The sequence below is a fragment of the Mirounga angustirostris genome, unplaced genomic scaffold (assembly GCF_029215605.1).
Source record: "Mirounga angustirostris isolate CCGP_5_RB_7025 unplaced genomic scaffold, mMirAng1.0.hap1 SCAF_8, whole genome shotgun sequence".
NCBI classification, from domain to species: Eukaryota; Metazoa; Chordata; class Mammalia; order Carnivora; family Phocidae; genus Mirounga; species Mirounga angustirostris.
Window position 1 is genome coordinate 119452920 of NW_026991716.1, and position 20156 is coordinate 119473075.

Below are 20156 nucleotides of genomic sequence, written 5' to 3' on the forward strand. Positions count from 1 at the left end.
AAAGAGTTCATGAAGCAGGTCCAGACCAGTGGGGTGCTGATGGTGTTCTCCCAGGCCTGGATTGAGGAGCTCTACCATCAGGTGCTCGACAGAAACATGCTCGGAGAAGCTGGCTACTGGGGCAGCCCGGAGGATAACAGCCTGCCCCTCATCACCATGCTGACCGGTCAGTGGCTCGTCACACAGCTCCGTGGCACTCGGGGTGGCGTGGTGGGGGGGACACTCCAGAGCCCCTTTCAGAGAAGCCAGCCTTGAGACAACACCCGCAGAGCCTCCCTGGCAATTGGTAACGGTTCCAGGAAAGTGTCATGAATCCACCTCATAGGAATGTTCTGTCTGTTTTTCACGTGGGACCCTGGAGGGCTCACTGTGCCCCATTAGATAAGGACTACTTAGCACCTGTGTCTGTCAGGGTAAAACTACAGGCCTCTCCTAGGAATATGAAGTACTTTCTGGGCATAGAGCCCAGAATTATTCCTGGAAACTCTCACATGCTAATAGATAACCCTATATCATTTAGTGCTCCTGAATTTGCCAGAAATGTAAAATGCTTGATTTTAAACTTGGCTTCCTTCCCATCTCCTATCCTCATCAGAGGTCCTCTCTTCCCTTCCCGGCTATACAAGAATTTGAAATAATGCCAAGAGGTTGCCCAGCATCTTTGTCTTCAGTGTCCAGAGTTTTTAAAATCCTGTTTATTAGAAATTTTACATGAGAGCATAGAGAGCTCTATGGGGTACGGTCATGAAGCAGGGTTTTTTTGTTCTTGTTCTTGTTCTTGTTTTTGGTGTGTGTATGAGAGAGAGAGAGAGAGAGAGAGAGAAAGCAGTCATTCATGGCTTCTCATGGCTTACCTACAGTGTCAGGTAGACCAGGGAGTGCTCAAGACCTTGGCCATCAGTAGGCTTCATGTATTAGATCCAGGCTCATCTTGTGTTTGATCTGAGTTCCCAGACTGGTTTCTAATCCAAGTTATGGTCTCATGGCCCCAGCTGACAGGATATGTATGGAATAGCCCTAGGCCAGATACCTCCCCTGCCCTCGCTGTCCTTCCATGTGTCCACATCCAGCTCAGCACGGCTCTGCACCAAGCAGGGCACGTGGACAGGAGCACAACCAGGCCAGAGCAGGCCAGGACAGTCCAGGGAAGAGGCAGAATCTGTTGTCCAAAGGCTGTGTTATGTTACCTACGGCCAGTACTGGGGAGCTCTTACAAAGGTGGCAGAGTAGACTATTGGCAGGTAGAACCCAACAATGAGGGACTTGGGCTGAGGTGCTCTTTAGGAATCAGGCAGGGAGTCAAGACACATAGTGAAGTCTGTTCACAGCATTGGTTATTGGCTGGCATTTGTAGTCTTGGTTCTAGAACTAGGATGCAACTGGGAGAAACAAGGCCAAGGTCCCTAACTGTAGGGATCAGGATCACTGGACAGGTGACCAATTTTTATTTGATTAATCATGACAACTTTCACATCCATTTGAAATCTAACAGAAGAATGTTCTAGCAATGAAAGAAAACTGGACTATACGAATAAAACAAGGGGCGCCTGGGTGGCTCAGACAGTTAAGCATCTGCCTTCGGCTCAGGTCATGATCCCAGGGTCCTGGGATCGAGCCCCGCATCGGGCTCCCTGCTGGGTGGGGAGCCTGCTTCTCCCTCTCCCTCTGCCTGCCGCTCCCCCTGCTTGTACTCTCTCTCTCTCTCTCTCTGTCAAATAAAAAATCCTTTAAAAAAAAGAATAAAACAAAAATTTAGCATTCTGATAAAAGATTGTTATGTTCTTGCTACGTAATAGGTCCAGTGGCTGTTTGTTCGGGAAAATATGAGTATCATGGTGGCCATTTGTTTTTGACTGGAGTGTTCTAATCAGGGAAAACCCTGTCTTTTTCCTTGACAGACATTGATGGCTTAGAGAGCAGTGCGATTGGGGGCCAGCTGATGGCCTCAGCTTCTACCGAGTCTCCTTTCACCCAGGGCAGGAGAATTGATGACTCCACAGTGGCAGGTAAAGACTTGGGTCTTGAGTTTATGAATATACATACATCACATATGTTACCAGCAATTAAGTCATTAAGTGACAGCTTTCTGTGCTGACGTAAATGAATTACCATCTTGTCCTGTCAGAAAAAGAGTGCCTGATGGAAGTCACTTCGCAACATCCAGCTGATGATGCAACATTCATTATTTATACACACAAAGTAAAATGCAATCCAACATCCATTAAATTACATTTCTGGTAGTAGAATTGCTTACAACTCAGTGTTGCTACTTGGATGGTCAGAAGATCGCATGCCATTCTCTGCCGGGTTGTTTCTGCCTCCAGAAAGTGATGTATGCCCCTTCATGTTCTAGGTGTGGCATTTGCTCGCTATATTCTGGTAGGCTGCTGGAAGAACCTGATCGATACTTTATCAACCCCGCTGACTGGCCGAATGGCAGGAAGCTCCAAAGGGTTGGCCTTCATTCTGGGAGCTGAAGGCATCAAAGAGCAGAACCAAAAGGAACGTGACGCCATCTGCATGAGCCTCGATGGGCTGCGGAAAGCGGCGAGGCTGAGCTGTGCTCTAGGTACCGGGGGAGTGACATCCCTTGACCCGTGGCCTGAGGGGAGTCCCTAGTGGGAAACAAGTCTTCTGGAAGGGCCCTGCTTGGTAAATGGTTAGAGAATAGAGTCAGTGAGGGGTGATTGTTTGTTGTCTCTAAAGGAGTTGCGGCTAACTGCGCCTCAGCCCTTGCCCAGATGGCGGCGGCCTCCTGTGTCCAGGAAGAAAAAGAGGAGAAGGAAGTCCAAGAGCCCAGTGATGCCATAGCACAAGGTAACAGCTGAAGGGCCAGAATCCACCTGGCGCCCTATGTGCCGTCTGCACACACCCGCACACGTGAGCAGACACCCATCCCCGGTCCCTGTGTGAGGCACAACATAGGTTTACCGCTGATCGCACAGTCCCAGGCTGGATCACAGTCTGGATCCCAGGCGTGGCTCTCTTTTACACGGCTGGCCCTGCAGAGCACCCCCCGTACATCCCTCTGGAGACGAGAGACATCCTGGCCCCCGGTGACTAAAGGAAAGTGCTCTCGGCTGCTAACAGGAGTCCTGCGGGACCCCAGAGGCCCACCTGGCTGAGCTATTCATACTCTGTCTTCATCCGGCCACTTGCTTTGGCACCTCACAGAGTACACATCTGAAGACCCCTCAGGTGATAGTGGGAAAAGGCCAGAATAGCCAGTTTTCTGAAGAGGGAAATCAAATGGAGGAAATCCCTGAGAGAAGCTTCAGAAAAACTTTGTTCTTGTAAGAGAAAAACCTGAGCTTTGTGAACTCTGGAAAGAGGTGGTTTTTAACTTGTGAAAATCAGTTAGCCAACGAAGGGGATGATTATCTAGTATATATACTTAATGTGCACAACCATAAATTACATAAAAATCCCTAGATTTAAAGTTCTTAAGAAATTATAAAACCAAAATTGGTGTTCAAGTAAAAAATAAAATCAGTATCACATCCATGAGACAAATGATGCTTTGCTAAAACTCAGTTTGCCTCTTACAACAGGAATATGGTTTGGCTTCCTCTGAAGTGAGCATGCTGTGTTTCTAGGTTCTGGACCATCATTCACTTATCCCACCAGACCCATCTTCTGATGACTTGACACCTTTATTCATGGAGGATGTTGTCATTTGGCCTTCCCTTGGCATTTTGCATAATTGACATATTAAGCTACCCTCTGCATCCTTTCTCATTAGTCATCTATAATTTAAAAAGTATTATTTGAAGATCACAAATCTAAACGTAAACTCGGGGAGTGAAACGATCTGATGATTTTCAGTTATAAAGCAGTCATCATGTGCTCAGGGAATACATACATATGTTTTAGATGATCATCATCATGAACATATGACATTAAATAAACCTCAGAGAACTCACAGATTGCCAGGAATTCTGTCTTATCAGTGTGAGCACACAGGTGGGGGAAGGGCTCGGGCACAAACAGCTTTAGCTGGGGTTGGCACACGAAGCCCATCCTCACTGCTGTCACTGACTTAGAACCCACAGGTGGGTCTGGAAGAACTGCACCCACCAGCCGAGGATCCACCCAACTTGTGAAGCTGCCGAGCTGGGCTCACCAGTGTCCATGGGGCCCGAGGGCTGGGTAGCTTACACGCTGAACCCCAGGGACCTGCTATTGAGGAGCTTGCTGCCAGTGACATCGAGTGACATCTGCTGTTTCCTTTTTGCTCTTGCACGGCAGCCCATTCTCTCCTTTTCATCCTTTCTGTCTCCCTTTCTGGCTCCTTCTTGGACCATTACGTTAATGAATGTCTTTCTGGCACAGTAAAACTGAAAGTGGAGCAGAAACTGGAGCAGATCGGGAAGCTGCAGGGGGTCTGGCTGCACACCGCCCACGTCTTGTGCATGGATGCCATCCTCAGCGTAGGCCTGGAGATGGGAAGCCACAACCCAGACTGCTGGCCGCACGTGTTCAGGTGCGTGACAAGAGCCCCCAACCCCGATCAGTTACCGAGTTCAGAGCACCTGTAGGACAGAAGCAGGGATAGCTCCCCAGTCCTCACACGACTGAGACAAAAAGCATGTCTTCTGGGCATTGGCTTTGGGCAGACCTGGGACAGAGAAGCAGCACCCACGGTGCAGGCATGGGGCAGGGGCCAGGCTGTTTCCTCACCACCTCCTCAGCACCCGCCCGATGCCTTGCACCAAGCTCAGTTCTGGAAGAGCAGAGTGGGGCGTCAGGGGCAGGGCTCAGGCACCTGGATCTCACCCAGAGCACCAGCCAGACCTGGGTTCAGTTTGATGCCCTCGAAGCAAATACAGCTCTAAGTGTCTGTTGGGTTTCAAAGAAAGAGGCATGCAGATCATTCAAAGAGTGAAAAACCTATCTTGGGAGGAATAGGCGAGAGAGCCAGTATGAATCAGCCTGGAGCAAAGTGGGTTTTAACGTGGAGGCTGGTGTGCTGCTGGTCCTCACTGTTCTCACAGGCAAAACAGGAAAAAGCAAATGACTTAAATTGCACCAGAGCATTTTATAGGGAATCAAAAAATTGCCTGCTTATAGAACACGAGAGCAGGTTATCTGGGACGGTCTTTACTGGACCAGCTGGACTTCTTCGGGGACACTGGGCCTCTTATGAACCATCTTAGGCCCAGGGTCTGTTGGGCACGAACAGTTTGGAAGTTGGCAGTTATACCCTACCTTGTGATACTTGTCTGTGTTTGCTGTGGTTAGGGCACCCCCGCCCCCAGCACTAGTTGTAGGAGCTGTCAAGGCCAGTCAGCACACGGCTGGGCAGAGCCCTTGTGACAGGGCCCACTGTGGCCAGAGGGCCTGCCAGCCACGTGCACACTCAGGCTGGGATCATAAAGAAGCGCTTCCTGAGTCCTCATCAGGGCATGATGCTCATCGCTGTTCTTTTACTAGGAATGAGAGAGAAGAAATGGTTAGAGAGAGGGGGAGAGGGCCCCTTGGGAAAACTCCGCAGGCAGCCAAAATCTAAATAAGCCAATAAGCTGGACAGGATGGAACTGGGTGAACAGAGCTTTTGTTACCCACCTTTCTCCCAGCACAGGGGACGACAATCTGAGGAATCCTTACCCCACTTCCAGGTCATCTAGTCCAAATCAAAAAATAATAATAATAATAATATGGATAGTGAAGGGGGAGAGGGAAAGGTGGCCCTGACAAGAAAGGAAATTGGGGGGGCAGGGGGTTCTGCAAAGCAGGCTGGGGTATCTTTCCCTTACTGTGGGATTTACAGAGCCGGCCTGCTGAGCTACGAGGCCTGACAGCTGCTTCTCTGTGCCTGTGTCTAGGGTCTGTGAATACGTGGGCACACTGGAGCACACCCATTTCAGCGACGGCGCCTCTCAGCCCCCGCTGACCATCAGCCAGCCCCAGAAGGCGTCAGGGGGCTCCGGACCCCTTGGGGACCCAGAGTGTGAGGGCTCGGCGCCAGAGCAGAGCCTAGAGCCAGAGAGCTCCCTGAGCGCGGCCCCCGTCATCCAGCCGCTCTCCATCCAAGAGCTGGTCAGGGAAGGCAGCAGAGGCCGGGCCTCGGACTTCCGCGGGGGCAGCCTCATGACCGGGAGCAGCGCTGCCAAGGCCGTGCTCACGCTGTCCACCCAGGCCGACAGGTAGGCGCGCCCCATGATCCCCACACCTCGGAGGTACTGCTCCCGCAGAGCACCAGTGTCTCTCGTCTCAGATCACTCCCAGGACCACTAGATGGGTTGGCCAGTCATTTAAGCCTCTTTTATTTTTTTCGAACATACCTCTGTCTCCCGTCATGCCCCACACTTAGAATGAACTGCTGTCTGTTGGCTAAGACCGGAGGCTCTGGAGGCAGGCTCCCTGGGGCTGGCGCTCTGCACTTACCCTGTGAGCCCAGGGAGGCAGGTTCGCCTCCCTGGGCCCTGATGGCCTCACGTCAGGTAAGGCCATAAAGTCAGCCTCTCACAGGGTGGCCGTGAGGTTAAATTAATTACTACACTTGAAGCTTGATAAGGACAGAGCTTGATAAGTGATAAAAATCCATTATTTTTTTTTTAAGATTTTATTTATTTGACAGAGAAAGCACAAGCAGGGGGAGTGGCAGGCAGAGGGAGAGGGAGAAGCAGGCTCCCCGCTGAGCAGGGACCCCCCCCCCCCAATGAGGGACTCGATCCCAGGACCCTGGGATCATGACCTGAACCGAAGGCAGACGCTTAACCATCCGAGCTACCCAGGTGCCACCAAAAATGCATTATTTTTATGATAGTTACTATCTGTATTCCCACACCCAAGAGTGTGATATATTCTTTAACCATTGTTAAGTTTAACCCCAACCCCAAGTGGTGACACTTTCTGATTTGAAACTGCTGTTGGTCACCAGTCACATGTAGTCTCACCTCACTGCGCTGTCCACGCTGGGTCATTGTGCCCTCAGCCCCGGTTCAGTGAAGTTTATACAGGGAGCCGACAGCCAGGGCGTGGGAAAGTGGAACGCCACTCATAGGGGCTCAGAATACCTGAGTTCTTTCCTGGCTTTGACACTAACCAACTGCAAGGTCATGTCTGTATAAATAGTTATGCTGAGACTCAGTTTCTCCATCTACTAACTTAGTACAGTAATCTCTTTTCCCGGTGTATCCAGCAAGGTGGCTGGGAGAGTGTTTGGCATCTGGAAAGTAGTATACAGGCATCAGGTGGGGCATAATGTTCATCACTGTTCTTTTACTAGGAACAAGAGAGAAATAGTTAAAAGGACCCAGACACTAAGTGATATTAAAATTGGAACAAGAAAGGGCGCCTGGGTGGCTCAGTTGGTTAAGCAACTGCCTTCAGCTCAGGTCGTGATCCTGGAGTCCCTGGATCGAGTCCCGCATCGGGCTCCCTGCTCGGCGAGGAGCCTGCTTCTCCCTCTAACCCTCCCCCCTCTCATGTACTCTCTCTCTCTCTCTCATTCTCGCTCTCTCAAATAAATAAATAAAATCTTTAAAAAACAATTGGAACAAGAAAAAAGTCTTTGTTTCAATCATTTGTGAATGCTTAATTCACTAATTCCCATCTTAAAACCTGTACGTCTCATATAACCTCGTCAAAAGGGACTCTGTATTCAATTTCTGTTAGAGACCCTCTCCTTGCCCAGCATGTGACAGCCCATGGGGCTGCTTGCCCTTCTGGTGTGAGCACAGGTTTGGAGAGCAGGCAACAGATGACCCAAGAGTGGCGGAAGACTGGCCATAGAAACCCACGTCGGATGCCAACCTTCTGAATTCCAGTGAGCCTCGGATCCTTCTCTAAGCCCTGCTGCCTGTGCTCCCCTCTTCCTTCCCAGCTGCTTCTGCTAGAAATGTCTGCGCCCAGTGGAGTTAGGAAACAAAAGGAACCTGTGAGGTCCATTATGTTAGGGAGTATTTGTTCTTTTAGCAGATACTTGAGCTCCCACTCATACCCTGGTGTATGAGTCGGAGGCAGTAATAAAGCTAGCCCCACCCCCAGGGGGGCTTACAGGTTTGGGTGTACTTTGGTTTTGTATCCTTCTCAAGACCAAGCCCAGCATTAGACTCATCAATCGTAGCCCAGCAAAAGCCTTGATTCACTTAGTGGGTTTTTCTATCATAGAGCTTATGAAACTAAAGCTAATTCTAAGGATTTCATTCCCAGTGACTCAGTTTCAGGGGGTGATGCTTTGCCAGTTTCAACTTCTTGCCAAACATTTCATGAGTGCCGAGCATGGCTGAGCTAAGCCATGGGGAAACCAAGGATTTTTTTTTTTAATCTGTGCCCTTTAGATTAAAATCTCCTAGTTAGAGCAAACTTATACACAGTAATAATAGAGAAGAATAAACCCATGCATTTCTTTACAGTGTTTACACATTTATATTCCTCACAGTTAACGAAATTACCATCATCATTCTACCACAAAGCCTTCACGGAATTGTTCCCAAGTAACCAATCTATTTGTTTCATGCAGGCTCTTTGAAGATGCTACGGACAAGTTGAACCTGATGGCTTTAGGAGGGTTCCTTTACCAGCTGAAGAAAGCGTCGCAGTCCCAGCTCTTCCATTCTGTCACGGATACAGTGGATTACTCCCTGGCAATGCCAGGTAATTCTTTCCCTGAAGAGACCGCGCCGCCAGATCAGCAGGAGGTGGCCCAGATCTCTGAAAGCAGCGGCCTACCTGAAGACTTGAATCCACATCCCCATCCCACACGGTCACCCTGGCTAAGGTCTAGCGCAGATTTGTCACCAGTTTTCAGGCGTGCCGGGGACTGTGTGAGCGGAAACGCTGCGGCCACTGCTGCCCCTGTCCCCAGCGGAGCTGTGCCAGCTGGTTCTGCCAAGCTCCGGGCTTGAGACAGAGACAATCATGTGGCTGCTCAGGGTGCAGGTAGCTTCCCGTGAGGATGGGACCCTATCTCCGTGTCACGAGCCACGTCTCTTGCTTCTTTCAGTTCAGCGGCTTGCAGAAGCAGCTCCTGATTCCACCCGGGGCTGGTGGGAGAGAAGAGTGGAATGGGGAGAAGCCTCCTGCTACTCTTAGGAAAACTGCTATCGAGGCATATCCCTAATGATAGGTCAATGTCACCATCTCCACTGATGAGGGCCTCGAAGGGAGCCACATCGTAGGGAGCTGCCCAAGGGTCCCAGACGGGTGGCAGGCTGCTCACAGCGGTCCATCCGCAGCCAAGGTTGTCGTGCCAAAACAGTGAGCCTCTGTCCCGATGGGTCTGGGCAGAGCCACGGAGCTACGTGCTAGGGACGCACGGTGCTGGCAGGTTGGATCGTACAGCCTCTTGTGGTCCCATCTTCAGGGACCTGAAGTTCTAAGTGTATATATTTGGCCTTTGGATCCTTACTGCAGATTCTGATTTGAGAAGCACCGTCCTCTCCCCGCGGGTTTTTAATAGACTTTAAAACCTTAGCTATATAAAGCCAACCTCCCAGACCCATCAGACTTCCAGAGCATCCCTGGACCTAGGGGCCACCTTCAAAGTGTTTGGGGTTGGAGAAATCAGCAAGCTCTCAGCTTACAAAAAAGCGAGGAGCAGGGTCAGGAAGAGGCAGCAGAACTAGGAGGAGGCGGAGGAGGCATTTGCTTTTGGAATGAGTCAGATAGCAGTTAAAATGCTGCCTCCACCATTTACCAGCTACACTATCTTAGGTGAGTCAGTTTACCTTTCTGGCATTTAATTTTCTAATCTGTGAAATGGCAATAATCACATTTGTTTAAGGTTTAATTTAAAAAATAAAGTGATTACAGACACACCAACACGGCATTTGATGCAGAATAAACATCCAGTAAATGTCAGTGATTATTATTACTGTCATTTTGAAGTTTATTTGATATGGCAAGACTAATTAGAAAGGAGCATTCTGACTGGAAGAGCATGATAATGTCCAGCATTTTGTAGACAATATAGGAGAAACAGGACATGAGCAAGGAGAAAGTGATGAAAAGGGAGAAGACCAAGGGGACAGGGCAAAGAAGGAGCAAAAGATCCGAGGAGGCAAGGATTACACTGAAGCAAGACAGAGCAGTTTCAAAAAGCATGTTATTGAGCAGAAAGGGGCCTGACCTGCTTGGCAAGCTCTTCAGAAGTGCCATTAAGGATTGGCAAAGTGGATGGCGAGTGACAACAGTAACATTAATGGCTAACAGTGGGGGGCGTTTAGTATGTGCCAAGCCCTGTGATAGGCCACTTTGTATCTCCATATTTCATCCTTAAAGTAACTTTAAGAGGTAAGGGCCGTTATCCCTACTTTGACCACAAGAGAGAGATCTCTGGTCCAGCATAACCAGCTACTGAACGGTGCAGCCAGGAGTTGAACCCAGGCAGTCTGACTCCCCACCCCTCCTACTTAACTACCATGCCGTCCCCCCTTATCCACGAGCAGTGCTCACACTTGTCACGGCAGGCCCTGGGGATATGGTGGCCGATAGGAGAGGTGTTGAGTGAACCGCCTAGTCTCTCTTGAATCCAGGGTCCTCTCCTCCCTCAGTTGGCCCGCATTGACTAATCCTACCACCCTGAGTATTTTTCATCCCCTTTGATTTTCATCCTCTCTCTCTCTGCTTGAACAGGTCAAACTGTTCCTGTGTTTGGGCTTTATGGCTTTTGTGGTCTTGCCTTCTTACAGGAGAGGTGAAATCCACCCAAGACCGAAAAAGCGCCCTCCACCTATTCCGCCTCGGGGATGCCATGCTGAGGATCGTGCGGAGCAAGTCACGGCCACTGCTCCATGTGATGCGCTGCTGGAGCCTTGTGGCCCCACACCTGGTGGAGGTGAGCCCCTGAAAGCAGGAAGCGAAGCTCAGGGAGCTCCTGCAGCAGAGCCAGCACGGGGCTTTCTGGGCGGTGTGTGGGCGAAGAGCAAGGCTAAGGTTTCCATCACCTGGGCACAAACATCATAGGTCACTGATGGTACATCGTGGCATCTAGAGAATCACCCCAAAAGGGCAGTCCCACCCTGGTGTCACCCTGACCCTCTTTCTTTACAATTGCATGACTTGGCTAGGTACCTCCTGCAGCCTGCTTTCTGTTTATGCCTTACTTTCAGCCGGAGGCTGGAGCTTCACTTTTATACATGATTATAACAATGCCTTTTGTTCCTGCCAGTCCTTCTTTTCTGATAGCTAAATGTACTCTGGGAAGTATCCTATAATTAGGCGAACCATACGCCCTAGTTTTTCCAACAAAATTAATGCAGGACCCCTTTCACTCTCATACAAAGTGGTATATGTGATAAATTATATCCTATGAACTAAGCACTTCAGTGCATGACGACTGGCTACTTCTCGATTGATGGGAAAATTGTTGCCTTGTTTTTCAGTGATAATGATTCTTACTACTTCTTTAGCGTTAATCTGGTAGAGCTACTTCATCAAATAAAGACTTGTGGAACTAGTTCACTAAACTGAGAACATTCTAGTAAAGAAAAGGGGTAGAAAATAACCAACTTGGTCATGGAAAAACAGTGTGTATCAGTTATCTGTTACGCTATAATCAACCACCCCCAAAATCTGGCAACATCAAACAACAACCATTTATTTAGCTCCTGACTCTGTGAGTCAGAGATCTGAGCTGGGTTGAGCCAGGCTTGGCTGAGCTCAGCTTGCTTCACTTGTGCACCTCACTTGTCAGCTGGTTCGTGACAGCCTTGATTAGGAGGGCTGGACATAGGGGCCTCTCCCCATGGTCTCTCCCCCTTCAGCAGACTAGCCCTGGCTCATTCACGTGGCATTCTTAGGATTTCCAAGGAAAGCAAGAGGGCAAACCCCAAATCAGAGCTACTTTCCAGTTCTCTACTGATACAATGTTTGGTATTATTCCATTGTCCAAAGCAGATCACACATCCAAGCCCGGCGTCCGTGTGAGAGAGGGCTCCTCAAGGGCGTGCATACAAAGATGTGAGCCAATTAGATCATCACTGGGGCAACTGGCCCACTTCCTTGAGGGACAGGTGACACATCTGATCATATTCAGAACATGGCTAAAATGAGACCATAGGCAGGTCCCAGACTAGGTTCTGGTGTCTTTATAGTCCATGTGTTCTTTACCACCCAAGAAAACCGTCATGTTACAAGAAAGAAAAAAAAAATTTACTAGAAACTCTTATTTTTCAAGAAATATTAAAGTGAAACTAGAGTTGTATGTGATCTTTGGTTAAATTATTAAAAATGCAACTTTAGTGTACTGTTCATCTATACTTACCCTTGGAGGGTTTTTTTAATTTAAATTTTTTTTTTTTTACTTCAACAGAATTGCTGCTTCTACCTCCCCACACGAAATGGGTTAGGAACTTAAGAGACCATTTTCCTACTTGTGTAAAGTCCTGATGGTGTTCTACTCTCCCCTGAATTTTGCAGGCTGCCTGCCATAAGGAAAGGCATGTGTCTCAGAAGGCCGTTTCCTTCATCCATGATATATTGACAGAGGTTCTCACTGACTGGAATGAGCCGCCTCATTTTCACTTCAATGAAGCACTTTTCCGACCTTTTGAGCGTATCATGCAGCTGGAGTTGTGTGATGAGGATGTCCAAGACCAGGTCAGTGTGTCATGGGGGCCAGCATCCCCAGCATCTCAGGCAGCCCTTCCTGAGGGCCCTGGCTGGTGCTGCCCTGTGGCCTTTGCATATTTCGTCTTTCCAGTCATCCTTTCTGGAATCTGTGACCGGAGGGTTAAGCAATTTAGCTGATACGTGGTTAATGATTAGTGGAACTGGGGTTGGAACCTAGGCAATCTAGCTGTACTCTGGGAAGTACCCTATAATTAGGCAAACCTAATATACTATACTTTGACGTACCTAGCCTAGACTCTTCATCACTACGTTACCCTCTGCCGGGAGACAGACGGTAAGGAAACCAACTGTTCACTTCATCTCCAGCATGATGGTGGGCAACAAACACAGATAGATCCTCTCTCTCTCTGAAATCTACCAAAAAGGTTGAATAAAGGTTTAAAAACTCCTGGCGAGAAGGGTAATACTAAGATGTCCAAAACTAAGTAACAGTGGAAGCCAGAGCACTCAGTAGAGTCCTAAGCCTGGTCTTGCCATGAGGGTGTTTGCCATCAGGTGAAGCAGAGTCCTGCTTATCACATTCTTGAGGCCACGGGAACAGGAGATAAATCTCAAGGCAGACTGTATAAGACTGGTGTTCGCTCAGGCCAAAGTTGAATTAGAAATGAACCCAGGGGCGCCTGGGGGGCTCAGTTGGTTAAGCGACTGCCTTCGGCTCAGGTCATGAGCCTGGAGTCCCAGGATCCAGTCCCGCATCGGGCTCCCTGCTCAGCAGGGAGTCTGCTTCTCCCTCTGACCCTCCCCCCTCTCATGTGCTCTCTGTCCCAAATAAATAAATAAAATCTTTAAAAAAAAAAAAGAAGAAATGAACCCAATACCACCCTCCTGAGGATAGTAGCAGCCTCCCTCTAACATCGGCTCTTGGTAGAGGTAAACAAACAAACAAAAAGCAAAACTCTACAGGATTTAAAATGATAAGCTAGCCCTTCTAGCAGGTCAGTTTATGAACTTACACCACCTTGGTAGTCTAAGAAGCTTTGTACAGGCATGGTACAAAAAGCCAACAGAAATTCCCTCAGAGGAACTCATTTCAACTCGGGCCATAAAAGAATCCCACTAACAAAGTTCCCAGATATGTGAGTTCACAGTATTTCCAAAATATTACAAAACACACAGGGAAACAAGGCAATATGCAGAGTAAGCTGCTGAAAGAACAGATGGCACAGTTAGGACTGAAGAGAATTGAAGTGTCGGTATCCTTCCCGCAAAATATTAAATAGGAATGTCATATAAGTTTAATGAAACAAAAGAAAGCAATGAAAATATGAGTTAATGCCTAAAGACTAAGTTGGTGGATTTCAATCATAGTGAAGTAGTTCAGATCAACTTTCCACAGGGAACAACCAGGAAAAGTTGGATTAAAAAAATTTTTTTAATCACTGGAAGGTATTGGAACACAGCAAGGCAGTGAATAACTATGAGGCCAATGTCTAGGAGAAAGACAACAGCTGGAGTCTGTGCCTGGGTTTGGAGGCTACTTTTCCTAAGAATGGAATCCACTAATTTCAGAAAAGGAAGTTGGGAGATTGAGAAACTAACCAAAATTGGAATCTGGGGCCCACCAAGTCTGGTAACTTCCTGACATCTTGGTACAGAACCATGAAGAGAAAGGGACATATTAGGAGGAAGAGTGAAACTTAAATAAACTAGTCATAACAGGAAATAAGCCCCAACTTCAAATAATCCCAATCCCTACCATGAGATTAGAGGATTTGTGAGTTCTAATGCCCCCCATAGCACCAAATGCCCCTCTGGCAGAAGATGACATCATCCCAAGGATTCAGATTATTTCCTGATTTACGTGTGTAGTGGCTACATTCAATCAAAAGTAATCAGACTCATTAGGAAATAACATGTCACTGACAACAAAAAGAAAAACAAACAATAAAAATAGGCACACAGACATATATATATGCAAATGCTCAGTGAGGGATCCAGAGTTATCAGAGACAGACTGTAAAGTAACTGTGCTTAAATGTGTTCAGAAAGATTTAGAACAGGAGGGATTTGGGCTATGGTGGCATGAAAAAATTAATGAAGCTTCCTCACAAAAATCAAGTATAAAAGAGGACAAATTTGTCAAAAGCAACAGTTTCAGGTTTCTGGAAATTGACCAAGGACAGACAACAAATTGAGTAGCATTCATGCTTAGAAATACTTCTTGCAGGTGCCTGGGTGGCTCAGTTGGTTAAGCGACTGCCTTCGGCTCAGGTCATGATCCTGGAGTCCCAGGATCGAGTCCCGCATCGGGCTCCCTGCTCGGCGGGGAGTCTGCTTCTCCCTCTGACCCTCCCCCCCCCATGCTCTCTCTCTCTCAAATAAATAAATAAAATCTTTAAAAAAAAAAAATACTTCTTGCTAGAACTTTGGTTAAGAACAGTGGAGGTCTGTGACCTCTTGCCCAAGACTGTCCCATCACCTTTACTCTCAAGCTATTGGCAAGAATAGTGTGGAGCTAAGTTGGAAAATCAGCAGCTTTTGTACTATAAGGGACAGATTTGACTTAAAGAAGACTTAGAGGGGCGCCTGGGTGGCTCAGTTGGTCAAGCGTCTGCCTTCGGCTCAGGTCATGATCCTGGGGTCCTGGGATCCAGCCCCACATCAGGTTCTGTGCTCAGCAGGGAGTCTGCTTCTCCCTCTCTCACTACCGCTCCCCTTGCTTGTGCTCTTTCACTCTCTCAAATAAATGAATAAAATCTTTCAAAAATAAAATAAAGAAGACTTAGAAAAGAGACCTCTGGTTTGGCGACTAAAAGCGGTGAATTCATTAAAAGTGAACAGGGGAAACCTGCAATTTTGCTAGCCTAAGGTAACAGTGAGCTGTGAACCAATAAGAAATGTAACATGAGTCTCTGGAAACCAGAGACTTACAGAAAGACTAGATAAATTCCTCTCACATCTCTGGCTGACTGAAACATGGGCATATGCAGGATAGACCATACAAATTCCATCAGAAAATAAAAAAAAAACAAGGGAAACTTGAGAACTGGCTAAACTGAGAGTATTTTCCCCAACCTACACACATGGATTGGTTGAGGAGGATGGAAGCCTTAAAGGCTCAAGTTATCTGAGCACAATTTCTGCCCACATCATCAGCTGACCACTAACCTATGCAGACATGGGGATGAATGTTAAATACTAAAGGTAAGACCTAAAGACAAAGAAACTGAGCCAGAGACATTGGCTCCTCACACATGGGAAGAGAGAGATTGCACAGTATAAGCCTAACCCCTTATTTAAAAAAAAGAAAAACGTCAAAAATTAATGAGAATTCAACATTACCATAATATATAAAATGTCAACTTTTTAGCAAAGAAAAAGGAAGGGAGGGAGGAAGGAAAGGGAAGGCAAGAAAAGGAAAGGAAAGATACAAAGAGACAAGAAAGAATGATACCTATTGGGAGGGAAAGCAGAAAATAGAAAGTGACTTAGAATGAGCCAAAGTGTTGGAGTTGAAAGACAGGCTTTAGAGCAGCTATTATAAGTATTTTCAAAGAATTAAAGGAAAATATGATGAGAATGACTCAAAAATAGTCTAATTAGAGAAATGGAACTATGAAAAAATGCAAACTCTAGAGCTGAAAATGGCAATAACTGAAATGAAAAATCTACTAGATGGTCTTACCAGCAAGATTTGAGATGGCAGAAGAAGAATCTGTGAACTTGAAGGTAGATTAATAGAAATTATCCATTCTAAAGATTGGAGAGGATTGGACGCCTGGGTGGCTCAGGCGGTTAAGCGGCTGCCTTCGGCTCAGGTCATGATCCCAGGGTCCTGGGATCGAGCCCCGCATCTGGCTCCCTGCTCTGCGGGAAACCTGCTTCTCCGTCTCCCACTCCCCCTTCTTGTGTTCCCTCTCTCGCTGTCTCTCTCTCTAATAAAATCTTTAAAAAAAAAAAAAGATTGGAGAGGATTGTTTGACCAGAAATAAAGCCTTAGAGACCCTTGATAAAATGTAAAGCTTACGTGTAATGGGAGTTTAGACAAAGATGAGAAACAGAAAGGATCAGAAAATATATTTAGAAAAATAATGGAACCCCAATTAGCATCAATACAAAGATAGCCACAGTGGATGCATTGTAGTCAAACTGCTCGAAGACAAAAACAAAACCTCCAGAGCATCAAGAGAGAAACAGTTCATTACTACAATAGGATTAATTGCCACTTTTCCAGATAGAATGAAGGCCAGAAACAATGCAATGACATATTGAAAGTGAATAATTTAGAATAATTTATTTACCCTTCAAAAATGAAGATGAAGTAAAAGCATTCTCAGATAAACAAAAATCAATAGAATTTCTTGCCAACAGACCTATAAGAATTTCTTGCCAACAGACTAAAAGGAGATAAAACAACAGAGTAAGTCAGTTTCACAAGAAGAAATGGTGTCTGGGTAAATATAAAAAGATTGTGTTTTTTTTTTCTCTTTTTATTTTAAAAACAATGTTTAAAGCACTAACTCTAACACTGTATTTTTGGATTTATTAAATATAAAGATATAAATAACCATAGTAGAAAGAAGGGGGAGAAAATGAAACTATTTAGAAGCAAAGTTGCCATATTTTGCTAGAATTAAGTCATTATTAACTTGAATATTGTGATAAGTCAAAGATGCATATTATAATCCCTAGGGCAATATCCATGAGAATAACACAAAAAATAAAAAAAGAGACAAAGGAATTAAAATGATACACTAAAAATATGTTTAACACAAAAGAAGGCAGTAAAGGAGGAACAGAGAAACAAAAAAACACATTATATGTGGAAAACAAATAGTAAAATGACAGATGTAAATAAGACCATATTAATAGTATTAAATATGTATTTGTGAAAAGATGCTCCACATCTTTAGTCATTGAGGAAATGCAAATCAAAACCACAATGAGATATCGCTTCAGACCAACTAGGGATGACTTCAATAAAAAAAGATAATAAGTTTTGATGAGGATGTGGAGAAGTTGGAATTTCCTTATGCTACTGACAGGAGGGTTAAATCACTGCCATGGAAAACAGTCTGGCAGTTCCTCAAAATGTACATACCCAAGAAAAATGAAAACATATATCCATACAAATCCAGACACAAACACTCAGAGCAGCGTTATTCATAACAGCGAGAATGTTGGAAACAACCTAAATTCCATCTACTGATAAATGGATAAATGTGGTATTTCCACACAGTAAAATATTATTCAGCAATAAAACAAAAATCAGTACTGATTTGTGCTACAGTATGAATGAACCTTGGAAACATTGCACTAAATGAAAAAAGCCAGTCACAAAAGACCACATTTTATAGGATTTCATTTATGTAAAATGTCCATAAGAAGCAAATCTATAGAGAGAAAAAGTAAGTTAGTGATTGCCTAGGGTGTGGAGGGAATGCCTGCTAGCACATCTTGGCTTTGGGGACACAGGCAGGTCATGAAACTGTTCTAAAATTAGATTAGTGATGGTTGCACAACTCTCTGAATATGCTAAAAAAACAACAAATTGTACAGTATAAATGGGTAAATCTTATTGTATGGAATTTATATCTCAATAAAGATGTTAAACATGAATTGACTGAACTATCAGAAAGAATTGTAAAGTGGATGTAACAATAAGATATTACAATATGCAGTCTACAAGAGACAGATTTTGCATTCAAAGGCACAAAGAGATTGAAAGTAAAAGTACTGAGAATGATATGCTGTGCAAACAGTAACCACGAAAGAGCTGGGGAGGCCGTATTAACGTCGGGCAAAATGGACACCAATATGGTAAATATTACTAGAAACGATCTTTGAGCCCTTGGGTTAGGCACAGATTTCTTAGGAATGACACAAACATGATCCATAAAAAGAGAAATTGAATTAGGTTTCATCAGAATTAAAAACTTGTTCTTCAAAAGACACCATTAAAAAATAAAAAGACAAAGTCAAAGTTGTAAAAAAAAAAAATGTAAATCATGTCTCTGAGGAAAGACTTGAACCTAGAATATGTAAAGAACTCTAACAACTCATTAATAAAAAGACAATAATGAGAGGCTCCTGGGTGGCACAGTCAGTTAAGCATCCAACTCTTGGTTTTGGCTCAGGTCATGATCTTGGGGTCGTGAGATCGAGCCCCATGTTGGACTCCGCCCTCAGCGTGGAGTCTGCTTGAGATTCTCTCCCTCTCCTTCTGCCCCTCCCCACCTACGCTCATGTTCTCTCTCTCTAAAATAGATAAATCTTTCTTTTAAAAAAGACAATAATGAGAAGACAAAAACCAAATTTTTAAAAAACAGCAAAACATTTGCAGATGGCAAATCACGTGAAAAGTTGCTCAACAACATTAGTCATTAGCAAAATGCAAATTAATGCAATATGGCTGCTTATTTAGAAGATTTTTGAGTGGGTTCGGCTGAATTCTGGTTTTGTTTTTTTTTTTTTTCACTGAAATTAACCCAGAAATAGGAAACAGAGAAGTATATCACCCTTCCCAGAAATTTTCCTGCTTCTTTTAGGAAAAGGTTTTAAGTGCCACCTCCTTTGCCTCCGCCAGGTTGTCACATCCATTGGCGAGCTAGTTGAAGTTTGTTCCACACAAATCCAGTCAGGATGGAGGCCCTTGTTCAGTGCCCTGGAAACTGTGCACAGTGGGAACAAGTCTGAGGTGAAGGAGTATCTGGTTGGTGATTATTCCATGGGTAAGAACGTGTGTTGATTTTGTATCCTGAAACTTTACTGAATGCATTTATTTGTTATAAAGTTTTGGGTGACGTCTTTAGGATTTTCTAAATAAAATAGATCATGTGATCTACAAAGAGGCAATTTTACTCCTTCTTTTCTGATTTGGTTGTGTTTTATTTATTTATTTTTTTTCCTGCCTAGTTGCTCTGGGGAGTATTTCCAGTACTATGTTAAATATGGGTGGTGAGAGGGAAGAATGTGTAGATGATTTTTGTCAAAGTATGAATTCTTGAAGCCAATTTTCATGCTATCAAAAGAAACTGAACAACAGGGAAGGCTATCATTCAGCCATGTTTTCTTGGCAGGAAATGATCTGGTGTAGCAGAGACACACATTCTGAGTTCTCCTGGCGGACCAAGAACCCTGAGCATTATCAGGCCCTGCTCTTACTGACAGATTAGACAAAATGCTGACACTTCTGTTGTTTCAGTTATACATATCTGTGTTGAGTCAATACCTAAAGCCACAAAAGAAAACATTATTGGCTTACGCGTAAGAAGCAGAAAAGCATCATAACACAGTTGAGTCCCAGTTAGGAAAATTGGGTTTAGCTGGAAATGAATGGGGACCCATAAAGCATGTCCAGAGACCCACCAGGGAACTCACAGGACTCAGCATATACGTATGCTAAGTCTTATTGCATGGCTCAGATTTATTACATGGCTCACCACTAAGATTATCATGGCAACATAGTAAGGACAAGCCAGATTGTAAGGACAGAAGACACAGAATCAGGGCAAATCCCTGTGCAGGCTTCCATGTGCTCTCAGCCTTCCCCGAGGGTCCCACAGAGCATACTCTGATCCAGGAGTGAAAATGCAGCAACATGAGTATGATATTTCTCCCCAGCAAAGCCCACTGGA

At 45.4% G+C, this 20156-nt stretch overlaps 1 protein-coding gene across 4 annotated transcripts in view; it reads left to right on the plus strand.

Annotated features, from left to right (window-relative positions):
* Positions 1-20156, plus strand: part of ARFGEF3 (ARFGEF family member 3) — a 174088-nt gene that overhangs the window by 116603 nt on the left and 37329 nt on the right. For all 4 annotated transcript variants that reach the window (XM_045865618.3, XM_045865620.3, XM_045865619.3 and 1 more), the window contains 10 exons: positions 1-166; positions 1899-2006; positions 2354-2569; positions 2707-2817; positions 4333-4483; positions 5826-6146; positions 8468-8601; positions 10638-10783; positions 12367-12546; positions 19106-19250. In XM_045865618.3, coding sequence (XP_045721574.1) covers positions 1-166; positions 1899-2006; positions 2354-2569; positions 2707-2817; positions 4333-4483; positions 5826-6146; positions 8468-8601; positions 10638-10783; positions 12367-12546; positions 19106-19250 — 1678 coding nt within the window. The remainder of the gene's footprint in view (positions 167-1898; positions 2007-2353; positions 2570-2706; positions 2818-4332; positions 4484-5825; positions 6147-8467; positions 8602-10637; positions 10784-12366; positions 12547-19105; positions 19251-20156) is intronic.